The 25,893-nt window shown below is 35.5% G+C and overlaps 1 protein-coding gene and 1 long non-coding RNA gene across 5 annotated transcripts in view; one reads left to right on the top strand and one right to left on the bottom strand.

Annotated features, from left to right (window-relative positions):
• The window catches only part of LOC141380475 (uncharacterized), a 189,669-nt gene that overhangs the window by 24,259 nt on the left and 139,517 nt on the right, over positions 1 to 25,893 (top strand). The window lies entirely within an intron of this gene.
• rnd1a (Rho family GTPase 1a) lies at positions 124 to 14,065 on the bottom strand. 2 transcript variants are annotated; one of them, XM_087305448.1, is made up of 6 exons: positions 13,846 to 14,063; positions 13,452 to 13,539; positions 4,372 to 4,481; positions 3,000 to 3,134; positions 2,674 to 2,915; positions 124 to 1,890 (listed from the first exon to the last, which is right to left on the bottom strand). In XM_087305448.1, the coding sequence occupies exons 1-6, from the start codon at positions 13,963 to 13,965 to the stop codon at positions 1,875 to 1,877; spliced, it is 711 nt and encodes a 236-aa protein (XP_087161574.1). In that variant the 5' UTR covers positions 13,966 to 14,063; the 3' UTR covers positions 124 to 1,874. The 2 variants fall into 2 exon arrangements, with proteins under 2 accessions (XP_087161574.1, NP_998019.3); NM_212854.3 differs by having other exon boundaries at positions 124 to 2,915; positions 13,846 to 14,065.

Here is a 25,893-nt window from a genome sequence, read left to right as displayed (position 1 = left end):
TGACTTCTCCAGTTGTTATGAAGCAATTTCATTCACGTTACATATTTTGTATAGATTCTCATATTTTGGATTGTCAGGAAAATGCTAAATATTTTGTACTAAAAACATGAGAAATGCACACAATTTACAGACCAAATTCAGGTTTTAATTCATTTAAGAGCAACACATGACATCAGAGACAAAGGAAAGAAATAATTCACAAACAATAGTCAATATAAAATAGATTGTCTTAAACTAAATAATAAAACAGAACCAGCAATAATCAACCATTAATAAGTTAATAACACATTACATTACACACAATCATACAGTCTGTTTTGAGATTGTTAGCTTCACAGACAGCATTTAAAGGGCTGTACAAAACTGATTATGCACAACATATGTACGTCCAGACTTGAGTAACAAAAGGAAGATCGTGGAGGTCCACCACATCGGACATATAACATATAAGAGTGCTACTAAACCAGACAACAGTAACAAATTCATATCAAGATGATGGTCGGTAAAATGTCTCATATGTTGAACTAAAACTATAGCCGTGAAAAAGCCATTAGTAATGCTACAGTGAGAAAACTTCCTTATTTTCACTTTGTTTACACTCTTTTTCTCTCTCGGCTTCTCTTGAGTGGTTTTCGGACATGTAGCCCAGCTTAACTGACTGGTCTGTTGCTAAGCAACGGTGTTGAATTGGTGATTAGTGCATGTAGCATGAAGTGATGCAGGTCAAAACTCCCAAGTTGGTTGAGATGAGCCAGAGTGAGAATTCGTAAAGTAAATTATATAGTAATTTTCAGAGGCGCAGTTAAAGGGAGAGCTCACCCATGAAATGTCTGTCATCATTTACTCTCCCTTCACTTGTTCCAAATCTGCTTGATTTGAACACAAACAAATATTCTAAAGAATGTTGGAAAGCAGCAGCCATTGACTTCCATAGATTTTGGATGGATGTCAATGGCTGCTGTTTTCCAACATTTGTCTAAATATCTTGTGTTCAACAGAAGAAAGAAATCAATAAAAGTTTAGAATATCTTAAGTTGAGTGAATGGTGAGAAAAAGTTCATGTTTGGGTGAGGTATCCCTTTAGGGCTGGGCTAGTTTATATGTACAGTCTCTTCACAAAACTATCTAGAAACGACAGCATGTTCATTTCCCAATGTAATGCAGCTTAAATTAAATTCTTTTTCCTCTCGTGATACGTCAGTCCAAGAATTGTGATGATATTGCAGCCATATATTTAATCAAAGGAGACATTAGCATGTAATTTACAGACTAATACAGAGGAGTGCAGTCAATTATTCTCCATTTTGTGGTCAGATTCAGAGTCTTTTCAGTTCATTTTTACTTGGCCATTTATAAGCCTAAAGTCAGGATTTAGTTGTTTGTACGCATTACACAACCAATGGTTGTGGGATTTCAGCCAGAGATTAGCAGAGTGAGGTTTATGATGAGAGGAGAGTGCTCTGTGCCAATGATCCAAACAAATACATCAGAGTCACTGATATTCTGATGCAGTCTAATACCCAGCACATAGACTAATCAATAGCTTATCCGCATGATGCAAAATCAGCTCTTTATTATTACTGAGAATTAGGCATTGAGGTCAGAATTTAAGATCACTGCTCACTGTTTTCTCACTTATGCAACGTTGATCAGTTCTGGTGGACAGCAGTGTCCCTAGTAATCCCTCATGACCTTCCAAGCCCATCTCTAAAATTACTTCAGCGAAAGATCTTGCTTTCTAAAAAAAAAAAAAAAAAAACCTGGAACATCTGGAAGGTTTTTTTTTTTTTGTAGCAATACCTACTTCCTATACTGAGAAATGGCCCGGCCACTGCTGGGCTTCTCCTCATCAGCTGAGATTTATCACCCATTCTCTAGGGGCATAAAGAGCTACAATAAAGAAAGAGAGAGAGAGGGAGAAAGAGAGAGAGAATGAAAGAGTGTGTCAGCATGTCCAATACATCTGGATTGTACAAATGTGATTGGATGCTTCATCTAGCAGACTTATAACACTGTCTGCCATTTTCAGGAGGACATCAAATCTTGTTTTGGCTCCTCCCCTCCTTCATGCCTGCATGACATCTAACAAATTGCTTCATCCCAGTTTAGTGCCAGAGATTTCATCAAGAACTCTTCTCTTTCAATACAGAATTTTGCTTTGCAACTATCGCCAACCTGAAAACAGCCATCGACTCGCTTTCCAATCACATCCACATTCCCTAAAGTGCGTACTGTGAAACAGAAACACATCCTCTTCCATTATTAAATATTAAATTACGTTCACAACTCAACCCACATTCCCACTTATTCCCACTAACAAATAAGACTACGCACAAAAATGTCCAACAGTGTCCAATACACACTGCATGTCCTCCTTTAGTTTGATTGATTGATTGACAGTTCATATGAAGCCATATGCTGGTAAAGGGAAACCAATCAATACGTTAGCGATAGGATGTGTAACCTTAAACAATGGCGGCAGCTCTCTGTCGTAGGGATGAGTGTGTTTGCAGGTGGGGTGTTTCAGAATGGAAGAAGAACAACATAAGTGTAGAGAGAGGGAGGGGTCATGAAAGGTCATGACCTCCCCACCTCTCGACCCCGCCCCAACCAACCCTCTCGAAGAGCGGAAACGCATTTTAATAGAGTTAGAGCGGCGCATGTGGGGCTCACATGATGGTACAGCTCTTGGTTCTCTCCTTGCTGAAGGAGGAGGTCAGGAGCTCAGCCTTGCTGGGCAGATGGAGGAGGCGTTTGGAGAGCCGGCGAGTGGGGCTTTGCTTTATGGGCGGCTGCAGTTTGTTTAGGCACGTGAGCGATGCTGAGCGAAACACACTGTGGATGCTTTTCTCCGATGTGAACGCAGAGCACTCCAGGTACACTTCTGCTCCTACCTGCTTCGCCAACAGGGTGCCCTGTAAGGAAATAGGAGTGTGAAATGCAGAAAAAAAGAGATGAGAAGTCTAGTTTGCAAAGGGGGAGGTGTGTGAGCGACTGACCTGCTCATGGGAGATGGGTGTCAGTCTCTGATTGGACAGCTCCATCAGTGTGCAAACATCTGTACGCAGGTCCGTCTTGCAGCCCACAAGGATTATTCGAGTGCTGGGACAGAAATCCATGATTTCTGCTTTCCACTGCAATGAGAGAGCTGTTAATGTAGTGGTCAAACCATTTTCTTCTTGTTACTACTTGAAGCAACACAATGTCGTGTAGTTTACTCAAAACTGAAAACTGTATACTTTCAGAAATGTTGTTTTTGTCTTTATACAATAAAAGTCACTTTAAATATGCACTGATGTATCATTAGCAGGTATTTATCTGAATATTTGGTGGATTTAAATCTATACCCAAATTGAGAAAGGCAGATATGACTATATAGATTAGTAATTAACAGCTGTATGTAAGGTATAATGCAATTTTTTTTCTCTAGATAAAATAATTAAAGCATCCCTATTTTAAAAAAGTTTATAATTTGGTCGTGGGATCCCCCAGCATCAGGTTTACAAGATCAAAAAACACATCCATTGTTTTATAATATGCATTAATTTTTACAACACTTGTACAATGACTACCAAACGAGTCGCTCAATGAAACAAGCTTGCTTTTGTCGAGTGGTTGGTCAACCTGTTAATGTTTTATGTTGATTTCAACATGAAATTACTTGGCATTCATTTTAAAACCATCTCATGAAAATAACTTGAAGTCTTTCTTTCGAGAGACAACAATTGGGCACTTTCAGATTTAAAATTTTGGAGGATGTTTTCATTCACTTAGAGCTGTGGTACACATGATGATTTATCACATTAGAGGCAGTTTATTTAGGGACAAAATTGTATCTATATATAATATAACTTGTCAATAATAATAATAATAATAATAATAATGCATGTTCAATGGATTCCATCTATGTTTAATAAAAAATGTCAGACTAATATCTGTTTTAATAACTTTCAAAGAACATTTAATAAGATTTTTAGCTAAAACTTAGTCCTTGGTGATTCAAAAAATGAATATAAACAAATGTATTGCTTTCATAAAAAAACACTAAATAAATGCCTATATTAATATTTTTGACAATACATTGAGTTTTTATTTACCAAATAATAAAACCTCAATATATCATTAGAATCAGTGTCTATTAGTTTTGTTTTTGCCTGTGTATGTTTTATTTGGACTCTCAAAATACTCGTAGATATTGACTTATATTTAAAGAACCACCAAAAACTATATTTCAACTGAAATGTTTCTTTAATGCTCTAGTGAAAAAAAGGTCAGCTACAATTTGAGTGAAATGCAGTTTTTTTTTTACACTTTTTTTAATGTGGACATTCTCTTTAACTGAGTATTCAGAATTCGTAAAATGAACTTCACCTTTTTCAGAGAGCTTTCGACAGTGTCAGGCCGACTTATATCGAAGCAGAGCAGCACAGCATCCGCATCGCTGTAGCAGAGAGGCCTGACATTATCATAATACGGTGAACCTGCAGAAGCAAACACATGACAAACATCAATAATGCAAACTTAACATCAAATAACATGATCATACTTTTGAGCCATAACTCAATATGGAATACAAAGTGTTATGGGGGATTGCAAATATCGTAAATGGCAAAATATATGGCGGTTCTCCTAATAGGTGTGCATGTGTGTGGGCGAATCTCGGAGATTCCTTTATTGACAGAATGAGTTGCCGAGGAGGTCTTGTCCCCCACACACTGCAAACCTCATCTCAATCCGTAACTACAGCAACGGCATTGAAGGATGTGCACATAAACACTCATACTATGGCTCTGTGTGGACGAAAAATAAAGCAAGTCCATTAAAGGCACATTTCACCCAATAGTCATGTGTTTGTGCCTATTAGAGTATCGATCCTCAGCTCAGATGCTGGGTGTTGTGTTGTGTGAGCCTCTCATGGGTCACGTATTACTGCTGTATATGTAGACAGTGACTCAGTTTGCTAGTTTAGATGGGGAATATATGGCAGAATGAAAAGAGAGATGTGACAAGACAAAACAATGAAGAGGCGGGCAATCCGCATATCACTGTCTGTTCACTTCGCTAGACAATACAGATCTCAATACTCAAGCCATAATTTTGATTGCTAATTAAGTGTCTTTATGTCTGTGTGGGTAATATAGTTAGCTTGCAAACTATTTGTATTTTATTTTATTGGAAAATACATCATGCATTTAAATGATCATTAGGTTAACATGCTTTTATTATTGCTAAACAATAATCACTCATGTGAAATATAAATAAGATAAATAAGTGAATTAATAAGGCAATATCGGTACCTAATCACTTTGATGTTGTCATTCAATGGGTGACACTGGTGTAACAGAAATTGCATTACAATGAATGACAAAACAAATTTATTGCAGACTTTAAGTTGGACTCCTATAATAAACTATATTTGTGTATTAGAATAATTGTAAATTTATAAAATAATATGAAAGTATGTAAATTTATATTCATATTATTTTTGCCTCTCACTTAAGGACGTACATATGTTGCCTGTTTATTTTAGTACAATAGAAAAAAAATAAAAATAAGTCTTTTAGCATCAAAACATTTTTTTATGTATTTTATGCTTGTGTTTTAAGATCCATGTGTGGACTATTATACTGAACTATGCATATGTACATTTCATTTGGTACATTTTCACATCATTAACATAAACCAGATTTTATTCCAAAATACTTTTTGCATCACATTTTGCCATATGGGTGTAATAAAAATAGGAATGCACCAAATTGTTATTATTATTATTATTATTATTATTATTATTATATATTTTATTTTTCAGCAGGCATTTTAAATTTTTGGCTGAAAATATAAGGCTTCCAGACTTAGGGCATACTGACACATACTGAAGTGCGATTTTTTATTTTTTTTATTTTTTTTTTTCCTCCTCCCTTTCCCCCCAGACGGCCTGCACTCACACTGAATTTTGCCTTCCGAACCTGAGCATGCTTACGTCATCGATATTGCGACTGTTCTGTTTAACACTAAGAGAATCGCTCTTGCTCAGCACAGTGGACATTGCTTTAGTTGTATAGTTTTAGTCGTTTGGGATGCAGTGACACATATATCAAATATTTTGCTGAATAGATCAACAACTTTTGACGCTCATAAATTACCATAAGCTTCCTCGTACTGCAGGTATTAGGAGGTTTGCTAAAGGTGCAGCTAACGTGCATTGAGGGGTTTGCATTTTTAATAAACTATGACAGATTGTGTTCATTGAAATGTAAGAATGATTAATAAATTCATATGAAACAGTCCCTTAAAAGTGACGTCCCTTCAGTTCACTACAAGCTTACCACGCCAAGCCCAACCGAACTGTGCTCTAGCACACCTCTTTTAACCGGGCCAGGACCAGCCAACTGAACCAGAGCACTCACACTTGTCCAACGAACCAGGAATTGTGCCTGGGCACGGTTCGGATACCATAGTGTGAGTGTACCCAAAGCTTGCTTGTGTGCTGCAGTCAAAGTTCAAAATAGCTCAATATTTGGTTCACTATTAATACAATTATGTTATTTCATTGGCTTGTGAGTTTTCTTTTAATTAGTATAGTTTAAGTTACTAAGCTTTGAACTTAAAAACTCCTACAAAATTACATTTAAGTTATTTAAAAAAATAATAAAAGCTTTCTATTTTTAGCCAAGTGCATCCACAATTTTATAGTTTTAGTTTTACCACTGAATTATTCTTTCAGTACTTCGGTAGAAAATATAAATATAAATGCAAATAATCATCATTACTTTTTTATTTTTTAAAAACAAGTGTATTTAAATCATATCACGGCAACACTAGTTCACAACTCATGCTATTAACTACTGGCTTATTATCTGACTATTATTAAGATATTAACTGTTCAAAGATATAAAGTTAGAGCTTATTCTGCATCCTTAATCTTACCCTAAACCTAAACCCAACTTCTACCTCATAAACTATTAATAACAGGTAATTAGAAGTTTATTAAGCTAGTAGTGTTAGTTAAGGGTTTGTATATTCCATGAATTATGACCTAAACTGAAGTGTTACAGCCGATTTGAATGTTATCACTTGATTGAATGGCTGTTATCAGTGGTTATCAGCTAATAGATATGGGCTAGTACAGGCCTTCTGCACCTACTGGTAGACTCAGAAGGCTGCTTTCATCCATCCACATGGTTAATCATCTGTGAATTACATATGGCTGTGGCCGCAAGTTAGCGAGAATTATTTATATTATTTGTTAATAATATATTATTTATTTCCCAATAATTGTACTTTATTCTTGTCTACCCCTTCCCCAACCCTAAACCCAACCATCACAGTAATGTAAAAACAGATCTGGATCTGGAGTTTGTCTCTATTAGTACAGCTAATTAACCATATGGATTGATGATAACAGCCTTCTGAGCCTACCAGTAGGCGCAGAAAGCCCCTACTGGCCCATATCTATAAGCTAATAACCAGTGATATTGCCTTTTTAATGGAGTGATAACATTCGAACCGGGTGTTTGTTACCGAACATTATTACAATGAATTAAAATTATGCATCGATTTAAAACTAATTAGGTGTGTCATGCATCTACTTAGATGTCAAACTCAGTAGTAAGACCAATCTCTGGATCTGTTGTGCTAGAAGGTAACTGCTCTTGACACCTGACTTCAGCTAATGTTGTCCAATCAGATGATAAATACAGTATATTCCTCTTGAATCAGATGTGCTAGGGTAAGAGCTAGAGGAGAGGCATAAAGGAGATCCTGTCAAAGACTGAGTTGCTCATCTCCTCTTTGATCTGGAGAGTGTGTGAAGAGATGCCTGAAGCAGCCAGAGCCAGATGAGCAAATTCAATTAAAGCTGCTGTAATTAGTCCTGATTAGACTGTGTTTGTTCATGTATGCTGATGAGTATTTGTGCGGGGCTGCATCATTTACTCTGCCAGTGTTTCTCCTGTGCGTTGCCTTCTTACCTAGCTGTACACAATTAACAGAGACTAACTGGTCTTACTGGTCTTTTAGACGAGATGCTATTTCATGTACTTGTCCATTTTGAGATTTTGGGATTTTTTGGCATTTAATAACATCCAAAATGAACTTAAAGGAAAACTATGTTTTTTTTTTTCTTCAAATTTTTTGGCTCATTTTACAAGTCACTTAGAGTTGATAGTACAATTTTATCAGTTGTGAATCCATTTAGTGGAGTCTGGCATAGGTTCTTTAACTTAGCTTAGCCTAAATCATTGAATCAGATTAGACCATTAGCATCTTGCCTGAAAATGTAAAAAAAAATAGTTTTGATAATTTTTCGTTTCATTTTTATGAAGACCCACAGAAAATAGCAATAGGAAAATTATCAAAACTCACTTTCGAATTTTATTGAGTGAGATGCTAATGGTCAATCAATGATTTATGCTAAATGTGCTCTTGCCAGAGATCGAATGAATCGATTTAAAAAAATAGTAAAACTGTTTAAGTCTAGCTTAGTTGTAAATTGTCCTTTTAAGTGTTTCTTTTGTTGCCCTTTAATTTTTTGACTGTAGATTTAAATTAAATTAAATTAAATATTTAAGGACATTTTTACAAACTTATTCTGCACTGAGCTTTTAATCTTTATTTCAGCGGGACTTTCATACACCAAACTGCACAGTTTTATTCATATATATATAAAAATTTTCCTATTTATTAACAACATTTTATACTAGAAACTTTCTGGACAATTCTCAGATATATGGTTAGGTAAGGCAAAGTTTTTAAGCCTGTGTTCATCCATTGTTCAGATTTTTGAACTAGTAATGTATGTAAATGAATACATTTAATTAGAGACACTATACTATAATTTGCATATTTAAATATGACATTTTAGAACACTTGTCACCCCAACATTTTTTCAAGTCTTAAGACATAGTTCACCCAAAAATGGAAATGTACTCACTATTTTTCGAACCTTTTTGAGTTTCTATATTCTCTTTTGCACAAAACAAGATATTTTGAAGACAGCTAAAAAACAACCATTGACATTCATAACAGGAAAAACAATTCAATATTTCTTCAGAAAAAAAATTAAAAAATAAAAAAATAAAAAAATAAATATATATATATATATATATATATATATATATATATATATATATATATATATATATATATACATACATATAAAATCACTGTATTTTTTATATTTTTTCTTCATGCGAAAGTTGTATTTGTTTTATTGTAGAAATTCTACATTTAAAAATATATTTTAAGATCAAAATGATTAGCCCCGTTAAGCTATATTTTTTCGAATATCTATGGGACAAACCTTCATTATACAATTACCATAACTTGCATAATCAACCCAATTAACCTAGTTAAGCCTTTAAATGTCACTTTAAGTGTCTAGAAAATAAATTATTTTGTAAAATATTATTTATTGTCATAATGGCAAAGATAAAAGAAATCAGTTATTAGAAAGGAGTTATTAAAACTATTATGTTTATTTTAACAAATGTGTTGACATAAATCTTATTTTAATTAAACAGAAATTGGGGATAAAAAATAGAGGTGGTTTAAACAGAAGAAAGTGAAACAGGTTTGGAACAAGTGAAGCTTGAGTAAATGGTAGCAGAATGTTCAATTTTAGGTGAACTCTGCCTTGAACTGTGAACTGTGTAATTAATCAGCCAGGCAGATACGGAAATAACTTCTTTTTTTACCCTATTCACCTAGTTTTCCTTTAACAAGGGAACAGATGTTGAGCAGCTCTTTGCTCGAGTTAGATAAAATGTATTTTCCCCCTCCAGCAAGCCTTTTCACTATTGAGCTGAGTTGCTGCAGGTCAGTGTGACTGGTAAATTCCAACATGTTTTCCACATTCCATGATAAGACAGGAAATACCTTAAGACAGGAAGTCCTGTTGCTTTGCAGTTCATTCACAACCAGTTAAGTGTTTATTAGTAGTTTAGTATAAGTAGTTGTAATACTTGTTGTTATAATAATAATAATCAACATAATAATAGCACTAATATGAATTATACTATTATTAACTATTAATATTCAGAATTTTATTAAGCAAACTATCTCATAATCTTTTTTAAGGAAATGAAAATCTGATTATTCATTGCATAATTATATATATTGTGTCAAATATATTTGTTGTTAGGTAGATTAAAAGGCTTAATTACATCAAAAAAGTAAATAAATAAAAAATCCAATATCCAGGCACTCATTTAAGCAGTCAGCCATGACAACTAACAGATTCACATTCATCAGGCATCACTGAGTGATATGTTACACAACTTGCTACGCAACATGACCCTAAAAAACCCAGCTTTTAGACTTCACGGATATAAAAATATTACACTACAGCAAAGCTTAATCTGAGTTAAAATATCACTTATTAACAATGGCATTTGAGGAGAGCATGATGCACTTTATAAAAATAAACTACATTCAAAACAAAATCTAGTTTCTGTAAATGTAATGATACAGAATGACTGTGTCAAAAAATGGTTCACCTTAAATCACTTATTATTCCTCTGGGTTGTTTTGAACCTCTTTCATTTGAGTTTTCAACTGTTTTCTCTGTAATTTCTTTTAGAATAACATTTGTTTTTTTGCAGAAGAATGAAACATAAAAAATGAGTTTTCATTTTAAGGTGAACTGTTCATTTGAAAGAAAAGTTATTTTATGAATGTTGCAAACATGGAAACGTACATTGTTTTTTTTCTACGGAGGTCAGTGGCTATCAGTTTTAACTCTTTAATATATCGTAATTTGTGCTAAAAAAAAACTCAAGAAAACTCAGAGTTTGGTACCACTTGAGGTTAAATAAATGGTTAGTAAATTAAACGATCCTTATCAGAGACTTTTTCCAACTTAAAACTTCATGAATCGAGAAATGAAATAAAGAAATTAGACTATCAGAAGAACATTCCTTGTCTTTTTAGATAAGAATGAAAATGCTTCAGCTATCAGCCACAGCTTTCCGCATCCTAATCTTAACACTATCCTCCTAATCAGCTACACTTGTAAACACACAGACTAAACAATCCCTGATCAAATGCCTCTGTGGAAACTAATAGACAAAACCAAATTAACAGACAAAACCAAATTCACTGAAACAAGCAGTGATTGTGCTAATCTATCAGAAACTGCAATCTACGTCATCAAGAAGGGCTTTGCATGTCACTAAGAAACATTCCAAAGCACAGCAAAACCTTGTGCTGTCCTACACGAGCCTGATTATTCGACTCATCCAGAGGCAGACAGAAGGTGCAGGTGGCACATGGCCAGTGTCTGGCGCTTGAGGTTTGGTCTCAGGTGTTGCATCTGTCAGAGTCTTTCACCCACTTACTGCAGCTTCACATATGCCAGCTTCATTGCCTGACTCAGGTGTCTCTTCTGCAACATCTCACTGACCTACTGGCCCAATAACAGTCAACACAACTGCACACAAGCACATCCATGCCATTGGATTGCATTCTAGACAAATATTATTAAAAAACAAAGCATATCTGTTTTATTTATAGTATGTCATCTTTATTATAAACAAGCACCGGTGGTGGTGTGGAGAGACCCCCCTCATGATTGTGAAGCGCTTTGGGTGTATGGCCATACACATTAAATGCGCTATATAAATACACATTACATTACATTACATTACAAGCATCTTGATTTATAATCATTAACAGATGGAATAATGACCTGTACATTAGGGCGTACAACTTCTTTTCAGCAGGTTTCAGATGTATTTTTCTTATTTGTTTTTTAAATCGTGCCTTACAGTAAGTTTCCACTAATTTATTTACTAACATGAACTAATAATGATGAATACCTGCATTTATTAACTGCTTTATTAAAATCCAAAGTTGTGCTTTCTAACATTTCACTTTTAACAATTTCCTGTGATATTTACAGTAACATACTGGCAGCAGCTTGTCGGTAACACTGTAAATCAATTACAAATACTGTATTTTAGTACTCAAGTTACTGAAAAAATACTGTATTTACATTTACAGCACATTTACATTTATCTTGCAGCATATGCATTTACAGAATTGTATGTATATCTTTACTGTGAAATACACAGTAATTTTCACAATGTAGCTTTAAAATACAGTAACAAACCGCATAACTGTCCTACAGTAAAATACAGTTCATATTAGTTAAATATTGTGTAACTTACAAATATCGTCAACAGTGTAGTTATTCCACTGTCAATTGACAATAACTAACAATTGATGACTATTTTCATTACTAATGTTAATAAAGATGAATAAATAGTGTACTAAATGTATTGTTAATGGCTTGTATAGTGACTAACATTAACTAATGGAACCTTATTGTAAAGTGATAAGTCATAAAACTCAACATCAACAAAAGAGGTTTGATTGATAAAACCCAATTTTGGGTCAAATATGGAAATGCTTTTTTATTATAATATTTGTAACCCATTTTTTTTAAAGTACAGAACCACAACATAATTCGAAGCAAAGAAGTTTGTATAAAACAATTAGCAAAAATACAATTAACTGGTATCAACTATCTTTATTTTCAGTGAGAAGAGGAAACAATCCCCTAACAAATTACTAATGACATAATTTAATTAATTTAGTTATTTGGTTGTATATAGGGGCATTTGCAAAACATGCATACAACATATACACAAGTTAAAGTATAGAGAGTAGGGAGATTAAATTGACTGCCATTCGCAGTTCTTAGTGGTAGTGGGTGGAGCCACAGATCTCTTTTGAGATGCTTTTTATGCTGGTTTCTTGGTGAAATTTTGAATAGATCACAATGGATACTTCAGTTATTTTCTGCACAAATGTTTACTATTAAAAAACAATTAAAAAAACAGGTGAAAAAAGGCAAACTAAAGAGAAGCATGTTAACCCTAGTGTCTCATAACAACAGGTCTATTTTTAGATAATGTTTAATTCTGTTACAGTGATAAAGAATAAAGTATAGTTGTGTGAAATGTTAAACTTTACAGGAAAAAAATTTGGTAATATTGATTGTGCTAATATTACATTTTACTAAAAACCATACCAAACTGAGATTTTTATAAGCTTGCTTACATGTTCTATAGCTGTATTATTATTTAATATAATTGTATGCTTTATCAATTTAACTGGCTTTATTTATTTAATTAAACTGGTTGCTTCAATTTCACGCATAGGCAAACTTTTATTTTAATCAAATATTTAATCTGTTTTATTCATACACTGAGAGTAAATTTAGTTCCAAACAATATTGGAAACCACAGATTGTTTTATTATAGATCAAAAACAAAAATTAAAGTAAGCCATAAAAGCGTTGAGCCAGTAAATTAACCTATGATTAATATTCAGTTTAATTTAGAAAAATATACTTTAAAAAAATAGTTCAAATGTGTTAATGAGTTTAAACGATCTGTTATGTAAAGCGGCATCCAGCTGTTGGTCAGTCAGTGTGTCTTGTCTCTCACCTGACGTGTCCCATAAACTGAGCTCCACGCGCTGCTCCTCTAATTCCAGTCCAGCTGTGTAGTTCTCAAACACTGTCGGCACGTATGTCTGAGGGGGAGAAGCCAAATAAAACCTGTCAGTTAAACAATTGTAGCCTATAAATAAGCACTTCGTTTCAGTATGTTCTCTAATGTTAGATTTGTTCCAGCGTCAACACGTGCATGACAACCAACTCGCACGAGAAAGATACAGAGTATCCAACACGTGTAATGTATGAATACAGGGATATTAAACGCAGTTCATAATGTCACAGTAGGCTATATTGTTATATATAAGCAACATCAGTATCACAAATAAACACCAACAGCTGCTCAATAAATACGTTAGAGAAATAGAGAGAGGTGTCATACGTACCTCGGGATAACAGTCTTTGGCCAAGACTTGCAACATTGCAGTTTTCCCGCACTGCACGTCTCCTACTAAAACCAGTTTACAACGCATTACCAAAGGCTGGCTGATTCTCCTCTCCTTCATTGTTAATATGACGGTCCTGTGCGCGACGGCTCTCTCGTATGACGGCCCTGGGCAGTTTGTTCAGACCGCATTGGGGTTTGGACTAAATCTCCACGAAAGAGAGAAATACGGCACTGCGGCAATTTATACAGCTCTGTTATCCAATCAGCGCCGCGCTCTGCTCTTCGGGCTCGCGCTCGAGTTCCACTGCCCCCGAAACACGCGCATCCGCCCGCCCGCCCAGCGAGAGTCTGCACATCGATTTAGCCAATATATGAACGCGCCTCTCCTATCTAGTAATGGTAAACAAACGCCTGATAAAAGAGGAGGTTAATGATGTTTGAGGCGGAAGCCGTGCAAATGGCATTTTAGATGAGAGATAGAATGAAAGTTGAGAGGTTTAAACTAAATTTAATTTCTCTTTCTAAAAGAGAATGAATAAACATCCTCAAACACTACTTATATAGCTACGTAATTGCTACTACAAAAACAAAGAGCTGTACAAATGATTCATGCATGCAGCTCTTTGATATTAATTATGCAGTTAATGTGATATTATTATGTAATGTTTGTTTGTTTGTTATAGCAGGCAGTACTATTATAAGAAAATCACTTCAACAATGTTTTTGTTAGTTTTTAGGCTGCCTTTTTTAGACGTTGAAAGAAGTTTCACTTTTAAACTACAAAATATAAATAGTAGTAAATCGCATGAATGAAATAATTAACTTTTTTTCTATTTTAGGGTGGACACAGGCTCTTTTCTCTGGGGCTTTTTTATAATTATAACAGGGAATATGCATACAGTATTTTACACTTATGCCATCTGAACTTTAATTACATTTTTATTATTTAGTCATTATTTATTGTTAGATAGGTGGAAATCAAATGCAAGCATAAATAATCACCTTTATGATGTAAACAAACAAAAATAATACTTGTAATATCTGCAGTGGTGGAAAGAGTACTGAAAAATCACACACAAGAAAAAAGAACCATTACTTGCCTAAAAATGTATACAGTGCAAGTAGAGTCAAAGTGTCTGTTGTAAATATTACTCAAAGTAAGGAGTTAAATGTAGCCATTTTAAAAGAACTCAAGAGTTGTGAGTATTGAGTATTACGATGAGAACGGCTCATGCATTCACATGCAATTTGTGGACGGATGTGTAAACTTAACATTTTGTAGTGCATTCAGTTACTGTTGAAGACTATTTAGTGATTTCAGTCATCATACAGTAAACATCTTCTTATCAGTGACATGCAGTCTCAAAAGTATCTTGACCATTGAGTGTACAGATTTAGGCATCTTATTAGACACTTTTAATGCTTCCAAAAGGTTTGTTGCATTTATAAAGTGCCAATGTCTTGCGGTTGTTTAGTATGATACAATTTATTTTCTATGTGTGATTTGATTGGACCGAATCACAGGACTGATTAATCTACCAATCTCCATAGACAAAAAATAGGTAGGACTGCAGTTTGAAGGAAATAGCATTGTTATAGCACTAAAAATGTACTCAAGGAAATGTAAAAGTACACAGTTTTAAAACTACTTAGTAAATTACAATTCCTGAGGAAAAAAAAAAAACTACTCAGTTACAGTATTTGGGGGATCTTTTGTTCAGTTGTAACTATTAACTCAAATCCATAGCTCAAGGAAAGACTTCAAAATGGGTGACGTCACTATATTCCAGAGATGCCCAAATTGAAGCCCACAGGCCAAAGTTGGCCCACGGTTTGATCTGCCATCCCATCTGAAAAGAGAGGGAGAATGTTTGTACTTGGGGCGAATGCCTTTGACAGAAATCGTCGTTCTGAATTTTAATTCAAAGTAATCTTTTGTTTCTTTTTTTGTTTTATTGCTGAGCTACAATAAAAAGGTAACTGAATTAAATGTTGTAAATGAATCAGACTTTTACAATGTACTTTTACTTGACATACAGTACATCTGACATCTACAAGCATATCAAGGTAAAGGCAGGTGCAGCTTGACTAGTGTATTTATTGAACTCCATTGTGTCATAAATTGAATTGTTTGTGTTTTTACAGTAATAAGTTCATTATAAAATGTAAAATGCTACTGCATTAGATATTAAATATGATTGAAATCAAAAAATTTTTAATATTACTGAATAAATGAGAAAATTTGCCTTGGCAAATTTAATGTAATATGGTTTTATATATATTCAGCCCACTGCCCTCAATGAAGTTTGGTTTTTGGCACTTTATAGGAAAAAGTCTGGGCACTCCTGCTATATACTGTGTAAAAATATATCCGTGAAGTATAAGTCCAACACAATCTCACAGTAATTCATAACTTTTTGTATTAGTGGTTAATTTGTATGAATTTGTATGATCTGATTCGCTCATCCCCCAATGACGGTTGGGTTTAGGGTGGGGTGGGGTGCCACACCTCCTTTTTAAAATCGTACAAATTTGTACGAATTAACCACTAAACTGACAAAACATAAAAAAATAGTTACGTTTTCCCATGAGATCAGGCTGGAAAGTCATATGATGAGCCAATGCTCATCCCAAACAATTTTTCCCACAAGCAGAGAAACATAAAAATATGTAGAAGACGCTCAGTGTCATTCACATAACCACTAAACAGCATCATAATAACACACAAAAAAGTGAATGAATGCAGTAAACATTATTTATCAACATTAGATGTAACCTAAAACTCTAATGTGCATATCTCAAGAAGAAAAAGTGTCATGCAGAGAGTCCTTCAAAAGTTAATTTACTGTTATCCACTATATTAAGGAAACTTACCGTTAAACAGATTATGGATTTTTACATGTAGCATTTTACAATGTAGCTTACTGATTGAATCATCTGACAGCATCATTACTTCTGACCTTTATAAAGTTCATCCTCTGCACTGACTCAATGAGTAAAACAGGTGTATAAATGACCAGTCTTTAGTCAACTGTATTGGCCGGAGTTGTGTTGATGACTGATAACCTCTGAGGCATTATTGACTGAGTGTTGAGTAACAGTTTGACTCTTTTTTCCTGGTATTTCCTCATTTGTTTGTATGGCTCTGACGAGTGAAAGTGTAATCGAACTAGTGCAAGTCTGTGCACACAATAAATTGATCGCATTGTTTGTGTGTTCTGAGTGCATCTGACTGTAATTAAAGCCCATCCTCTGCACATAGATGCTAATTACATGAAATGGAGATGGTAACCCTCTATATAATGCTATATTTGGTTCACTCAGGGCAGTGTTTTAGAAAATGAGCTCACACAGACTGTTCCATTTATTTTGAGACCCTTTGTGCTAAAGTCCCTAGGAGTGAAACAATTATGTAACTATCTGTGGTTCCTTTGTTAGATAAACTCTCTTTATCTCTCTCATTCTTGGTCTGACTCTCTCTGCTTATAAAACAAATCATATATTTAGACTAACAGACAAGGGTACAGACGGTCATAAATGCTAAAACAGGAAAAGAACCTAGGGGACAGTTATGTGTTGACTATGGTATGACCCTTTTCCAAGAATGAGAATAGTACATATTTAAAAACTAAGATTAAAGAGAACTAAAGAGTTACACTTCTAATCTGTTCTTCTTTCTTGGATAAAACTTCTTTTCTCTGTGTTTATTAGTGTATTTATATATTTCTCCACTATATAAACTTTGGTTTTCTAATACCAAATAAAAATTAGTATCTTCAATGAATGTTAACAGTTCTCTAGTTTTTTTTAGCAGGGCTATTATAGTCGAGTTTGTTTTTATTTTAATAACATTTTTTACATTTGATGTACATTTTTAGCTTATTTTTGGTTTGTTTCATCAGTGGTTTTGTTAATTTTAGTTTATTTTTTATTTATTGAACACATTTCTATTGAGTATGTGTGTGTGTGTGTATATATATATATATATATATATATATATATATATATATATATATATATATATATATATATATATATACATATATATATATATATATATATCAAGAGCAAGAAAATTTTCACAGTATGTCTCATACTATTTTTCTTTTGGAGAAAGTCATATTTGATTTATTTTGACTAGAATAAAAGTAGTTATTAATTTTTAAGGACCATCTTAAGGAAAAAATTATTATGGCGGCGGCCATTCAGGAAGCTCAGGCAGTGGCGGCGGCCATTCAGAAAGCTCAGGCGGCAGAGGCTATTAAGGAAGCTCAGGCGGCGACGGCCATTCAGGTAGCTCAGTTGGCGGCAGCACTGGCAGTACTGGCGGCAGTGGCTCTGGCAGCTCTGGCAGTACTGGCGGCAGTTGCTCTGGCAGCTCTGGCAGTACTGGCAGGATCTGGCAGCTCTGGCAGTGACCGAGGATCTGGCAGCTCTGGAGGATCTGGCGGCAGTGGCAGTGACTAAGGATCTGGCAGCTCTGGCAGTGACCGAAGATCTGGCAGCTCTGGCAGTGACCGAGGATCTGGCAGCTCTGGCAGTGACCGAGGATCTGGCAGCTCTGGCAGTGACCGAGGATCTGGCAGCTCTGGAGGATCTGGCGGCAGTGGCAGTGACTAAGGATCTGGCAGCTCTGACAGTGACTGAGTATCTGGCGGCAGTGGCTCAAGCGGCGGCATCGATTCTGGCGGCGGCGGCGGTGTCGACTCTGGCAGCTCTGGCGGCGGCGGCGCCGACTCTGGCGGCGGCGACTCTGACAGCGGCGACTACTCTGGCAGCTCTGGAGGCGGCGACCCTGGCGAAGACCCTGGCAGCTCTGGCAGTGGCATTTCAGGAACAGGAACAGACTCTGGACAATAAGCCATCTTGTTAGCTGGAAGACTGGAGTAGGCCATCTTGTGAGCTGGAGGACTGGATGCGGGCATTTTGTGAGCTGGATGTGTAGTGGTAGAAGGAGCAGCAAGCCCCGTTGCCAGCAAGTCTTGCTGTCCTTTGACAGTCCAGAATCATGATCAGAAAACAGGCGAGAGGTCAGAAGGCAGGCGGCTAAACAGAAGAACTGGATAAACAAGGCTAAGATCAAAACATGGGAAAACAAGACTAGGAGAATGCGATGTAATGTCACTAACAGTAAACAAGACTCTGCAATGTGAATGTGTGTGTGTGCTGCTGTGTGTGTAATCAGTCTTTGACAATCCACAGGTGGTGCGAGTGTAATCAGTCTAAATGAGGAAGCAGGTGTGTGTTGGCGAAGTGCATGTATGCAGTTGTAGTCCATAAACTGGCGGATTTGTAGTTTGAATGAGAGATAATGTTTTTCAGCGACCTCTGGTGGTTAGTGGTCGCTGGTGATTGTGACAGTAACAGTTTGAACAAACACTGAAACCAAAAACTCTAAAAAATGTGATCAATAAAAACTATAAAGAATTCCGACAATCTTCTTGATACTGATGATCATACTGCCAGTTGATACATATAGTTAAACAGGTCTAGTTTACTTTTTTTTTGGCAAACAAAGAAAAGTTAGGACAGGTCTTATGTTTATGGAAAAGATGTTTTGTTTATAAGCATGCTCTTGACTGAGTTTTTGTCTGTAAAGCGGCATCTACTGTGATTTCAGCCGCAGATAAAAAATTTTTTTTTTGCCAATTATTATTTGATTTCAGTCAGCTTTTCAATGACTGTTGTTAGTTTAATTTAGCTCTAATTTTTAATTTATTGTCAGTTAATTTCTTTTTGTTTTTAATTTGTTTGTTTTTTTTCAGTCAGTTAAGAAAAATGTTGTTTGTTTTACCCTTCATGATCAACAGTAAAAATTAAAAATGGTACTTCTTCCCATTATGGAAAAAAAGCAACAATCAAGAATGCATGATTACTGATTATGTGGTGTCATGACTTTGCAATCAAAAAATGTGATTATAATGGAAGTCAATGGAGCAAAAACAGCCACAAACATAACGAAAATGTAAATTTGTAAATTTGCCCAGTGTATATTTGAGTTTTAAAATTCAAAGCATTTTCCCAAATTATCTGTCAAAATAAGCTGTCAACAAAAATCAATCCATTTGCTGAGACCCATAGAAAGTTGTGGCCAAATTAAGACTCAAATTCAGTGGATGAAAACATTCCCAACAGCAAGGGTTAATAAAATAACCTTGTTTATTTGTACAGTTTTTTTTCTATAAAAGTGATCATGGAATCTGTTTACACTGCAAAAACTCAGTATGGCAGCGTGTGTATGTTTACAGCAGAGTTCTCATGTAGTGGCCCAGGCCAGACAGAGACAGATGGTCTGGTCTTCCCCAAACTGAGACAGGAAACACAGCAATGACATCTCAGCTGGGGAGAGGCATCGAGCATATCATGCAAAGTGGAGGAAAATTACTGTTCCTAGAGAGCCTCATTTCCACAGACTAGTCTATTTAGTAGTAATTCATAATCATTTTACCAACATGTGAGTGATATTTATGTCACTGCTTTATTATCTTTTATGTAGTGCGTAACTTTTTTTATTAAAATGTAAAAACTGCAAAAAAATAAAAATAAATAAATCAAGAAACACATGACCTTTTTTTACATTACCTTCATAATGCGATTTATAATGGTATTTTGTCAATATTTCAATTTTACTTTCCTCTATAAAAAATATTGAGCTTTTCTGAGTGTGCTTCACACAGGTTAGTGGGGTTGACAAATTCCTTTATATGGACCAAACACTTCACTTAAATATTTTTCACAATATTGTTCTGTCTTATGTAAAAGTACTTGTATAGTGTGCAAATGTCACGTACAGTGCATCCAGAAAGTATTTATAGTGCTTAAATTCATTTAATTCTTTAAAACTCTACACACAACACCCCATAATGACAATGTAAAAAAGATTTTTTTGAGATTGTTGCAAATTTATTAAAAATGAAGGATTTACAGTCTTTGCTCAATATTTTGTTGATGGACCTTTGACATCAATTACAGCCTCAAGTCTTTTTAAATATGATGCCACAAGCTTGGCACACCTGTCTTTAGGAATATTTGTCCATTCCTCTTTACACTACCTCTTAAGCTCTATCAGGTTGGATAGGAAACGAAGGTGTACAGCCATTTTCAGACCTGTCTAGTGATGTTTAATAGGATTTGGAACTGGGCTCTGGCTGGGCCACTCAAGGACATTCACCGAGTTGTTATGAAGCCACTTTATTGATACTTTGGCAGTGTGCTTTGGGTCATTTTCCTGCTGGAAGATGAACCGCCGCCCCAGTCTGAGGTCAAGAGCACTCTGAAGCAGGTTTTCATTCAGGATGTCTCTGTACATTGCTGCATTCATCTGTCCCTCTATCCTGACTAGTCTTTCAGTTCCTGCTGCTGAGAAACATCCACACAGCATGTTGCTGCCACCACCATGCTTTATTGTAGGGATGGTATTAGCCTGGTGATGAGCGGTGCCTGGTTTTCTTCAAATGTAACGCCTGGCATTCACTCCAAAGAGTTCAATTTTAGTCTCATCAGACCAGATAATATTTTTTCTTGGTCTAAGAGTCCTTCAGATGCCTTTTGGCAAATTACAGGCGGGGAGTGGCTTCCGTTTGCCACTCTTTCATACAGGCCTGATTGGTGGATTGCGGCACAGATGGTTGTACTTCTGTAGGTTCTCCTCTCTTCACAAAAGAACGCTGGAGCTTAGGCAGAGTGACCATCAGGTTTTTGATCACCTCCCTGACTAAGGCCCTTCTCCCCTGATCACTCAGTTTAGATGGCCGGCCAGCTCTAAGAAGAGTCCTGGTGTCTCCAAACATCTACCATTTACGGATGATGGGAGCCAAAGTGTTCATTGGAACTTTCAGAGCAGCAGCATTTTTTTCTGTAACCTTCCCCAGCCTTGTGCCTCAAGACAATCCTGTCTCTGAGGTCTACAGACAATTCCTTTGTCTTCATGCTTGGTTTGTGCTTTGACATACACTGTCAACCCTGGGACCTTATATAGACAGGTGTATGCCTTTTCAAATCATATTCAATCAACTGAATTTACCACAGGTAAACTCTAACTAAACTGCGGAAGCAGCTCAAGAATGATCAGTGGAAACAGAATGTACCTGAGCTCAATTAAGAGCTTCACTGCAAATTCTGTGAATACTCATGTACATGCGATTCTTCAGGTTTTTAATTTTTTTATAAATTTGCAACAATTACACAAAATCTTTTTTCACATTGTCATTATGGGGTATTGTGTGTAGAATTTTGAGGAAATAAATGAATTTAATCCATTTTGGAATAAGGCTGAAATATAAAAATGTGGAAAAAGTGGAGCGCTATAATACTTTCCGAATCCACTGTACAAGAGAAATTTGAAATTATTAAACATAGCGGCCTCTGGTGGATTTGTGAAAACAAAAACTGCAAGCTGACATAGCTCTGGGTACATATGTCATGGTCCCCAGAAATGTAAACCTGGGAATGTATCCACAATTAGCCTGGGTTGTTTAAAATAGCTCTTAAGTTCAGTGTTGTGTTTATATTTATGATTGTTTATTTACGTAGCACCGTGATCTTAGAGACACGACAATTCATTCCACTAGTGAAGACAATAAAGCTCAACTTGGCTTGACTAGACTTTAATTTGGTCAACTTTACCTCATGTAAACGATTATAAGCAGTAACTATAGCCGTAGCAGTAATTATATTCACAAATAACCCATGTGCTGTACACAGATTTTAATTGCAATAAATAAATTAAAAATAAAGAATGAATACATACACACATACACATACATACATGCATGAACCATAACTACAACCGCTCTGAAAAAAGGGTGAATTTAGGCATGCATGAGTTTATACTGTGAATAATGATGAATTTATACTATGAAAACAATCTTCATTCATTCATTTTCTTAATTAAATAATTTAAAAACATAGGTAATATTCATTCATTTTCTTTTCAGCCTTGTCAATTTATTAATCTGGGGTCGCCAAAGCGGAATGAACCGCCAACTTATCCAGCATAAGTTTTACGCAGTGTATGTCCTTCCATCTGCAATCCATCATTGAGAAACTCATACACACTCATTCACACACATACACAATGGACAATTTAGCCTACCCAATTCACCTGTACCACATGTCTTTGGACTTGTGGAAGAAACCAGAGCACCTGGAAGAACAGCCACATGAACATGGAGAGAACATGCAAACTCCACACAGAAACGCCAACTGACCCAGCCGAGGCTCGAACCAGCGACTTTCTTGCTGTGAGGCGATCGTGCTACCCCACTGCGCCACCGTGCAGCCTGAAAACAATCTGACCAAATATTTTCAGATCGCCTGAGGAAGCAATTAAAAACAGACAAGCTCAAAACATTTAACTTGGTATAGTTTACTTCTAAGTGGATTGACAAAAACATATCCTAAATAAGTTATCAGGTGTAAATGAAGCCTTTGTTGCTGAGACCTGGAATTTGGCCTTGTGAGCAAGTCAAGGTAATGATAATGGGTGTGTTTATTTCTGAGTTTGGAGGGACTAGATGCTTAAAGAAACGTCTCAGAAACTGTGAGAAAAGAGGTATTGTTGCTGTTTATATTCTGAGAAATTGTAACCATTCTTGATCTGCCTATAAGCCTACAAAACTTAATCACAATGGAATAATTAGGACACTTTATTATGACATTGTTATCAATTGGTACAGTTATGTTAAGAAGTAATGGTCAGAGAATGAGGTCGTTGAAAGGTCACAGCCTTAATAATTCAAGTTCTGGTCACGTATTTCACTTCATCATTCTTCTCACATAATGCTCATTCTATTTCTATTTCTCTCTGTGTGTGTTTCTGTTACTCTTTCTCTGGCAGACAGGTTGAATTGTAATGTGTTGCATAATGTTCCCGGGTCCTTGACTGTGTGCACATTCTCTCGCCCTGGGAGAGGTTCACATTGTCACAGAAGAAAATGCCGTCATTTCATACTGAATATTGTATTTCTAGCTCACTGAACCACCAGGGCTATGGAGGGGAGGAAAAAAAACAAGTAGAATAAGTAGAACAAGCTGTTTGACAAGAGTGTAATACAGGAGTTCTGTGCTTAGATTGGTTATTGCTATTTTGTAGCTGCATCAATATAGTGAAACTGTGCTCATTTATAATGTATGCAACGAAGGGAGTGATGTTTGGGCTTATTCTTTTGCTTTGGGTAATAGTTCTGCAATATCTTTTCTCTTACATCTACGCCTTACTGTATCCCACACCACTGACCCACTGCGCTGCTTCTGATGTGGTATTTTTGTAATAGTCTGAGCTCATACATTACTCCTACACTACGCTACTCCAAATATCATACCATAATGTGTATACATCTCTGAGAGAGCTGTGAAGACACATGCAAGACTTCTTGCGGCCTGTTCACATCTGGATCAATAACTGTAAAGATAACTTTTGCAATAACTAACATTGTTTATTCCGCAAATGTGTTTGCATGCTTTATTAAAAATTATTATTATGTTGGTGTTTTAATTATGAACATTTAGATTACCTAAGCTTAAGTAAGTTTCAAAAATATTCACAAAATTTGCAATTAGAGCATGCATTCGAACTTTGGGCCTGTCACTTCCATCAATTGATGACATCACTACAGCTTCTCATAAGACCAATCAAATGCTCTTTTTAATCTCTTAAGTGCCCCCCTTCCCCCGCTACTAACTAAAAATAGATAACACTGTGGTGGAAATCACAATTAGTATTTTCTATAGATGTATAACATAGTATTCAGAATTTTTAAACGGTTTCCATTGTGGTGAATCACCGTCTGCTGTTCTTTAGACCACAAAACATATCAGGCCCATTTGAATTGTATGCTGAAGACTTTATCGTAACGTGATAAAGAAAAGATTAGAAGGAGAAACATTAGACAACATGCTCAGCATTACTTTTACACAGGGGTTTCATAAGCTGGCAAATGCGACTTTACATTTTTTTTTTTTACAAAATATATTCTGTCCAGTTTACTCATTTGCATTAAACAATTACTAATTGCTAATTACTCTACAAACATACCTCTGTGACTGCATTATACTGTACCACACATGTGATTGTTTTGTTTGTATTTTAAATGATGTATGTGTGACCCCTGCTGGCATTAAATATTTTCACTCACCTTGAAATAAAAGAGCCCTTATTATGCTCTTTTTTTACAAGCTGTAAAATCATTTGGTGTCTCCAGAACGAATATGTGAAGATTCACCTCAAAATACCCATCAGAATATTTATTATACCCTGTTGAAAATGATAACCTTTGTGTTCATGGGGGGTTTTGCAACCCAGGCTCATTACGGATACGTACCTAGGTCTACAGTTCAGGGTACAGTGAAATATGTAACTGGAGGTATGTCTGCTCACAGTTTCTGTTTTTGGAAATCCACCAGAGGCCGATGTACGCTTTTTGATGATCTCAAATTTCTCTCATGCATCTTTTTCTTGCATGAATCCACCAGAGGGTGCAATATACGCTTTAGCCAACCAGGGGTGCGTTTTCGAAAACCATCATTAGCAAACTAAGGAAGTTTCGCAAGTTGTGTTGTTACAAACATTGTTCATTGATTTGGCATTTCCCAAATCCATCGTTCCAACGAACATTTGCAAACTGCATCGCAAACTTGTACTCTTGTAACTACACTAAACTTGGAATGATTTATAAAAAAACAGTAAAGTCATCTCTCTTACTGTAGGTGTAATTTGCTTTTAAAGGGTTTTTTACAGTTCAGTTTTTGCAATAGCATACTTTAATGCTGTAATAAATATTAAGTTAGTTATTAAGAAAGTATATATACTGTATATGACATGGGCCTGTAAGTTAGAACATTCTGCAGTGGTTTGAATGTGTAAATTGTAAAAGTAGACTTTAAAAAAAAAAATATATATATATATGTGTATATATACTGTAACATATACTGTATATATACTGTATATATATGTGTGTGTGTTCGTGTGTGTGTGTGTGTGTGTGTATATATTTGTGTGCATGTAAAACAATATAATTTACACAAAAAATTATGGGGGTTATCTCTA

The sequence above is a fragment of the Danio rerio genome, chromosome 23 (assembly GCF_052040795.2).
Source record: "Danio rerio strain M-AB ecotype USA chromosome 23, GRCz13ab, whole genome shotgun sequence".
In the NCBI taxonomy this organism is placed as follows: domain Eukaryota; kingdom Metazoa; phylum Chordata; class Actinopteri; order Cypriniformes; family Danionidae; genus Danio; species Danio rerio.
This window is presented reverse-complemented; position numbering and strand designations above follow the sequence as displayed.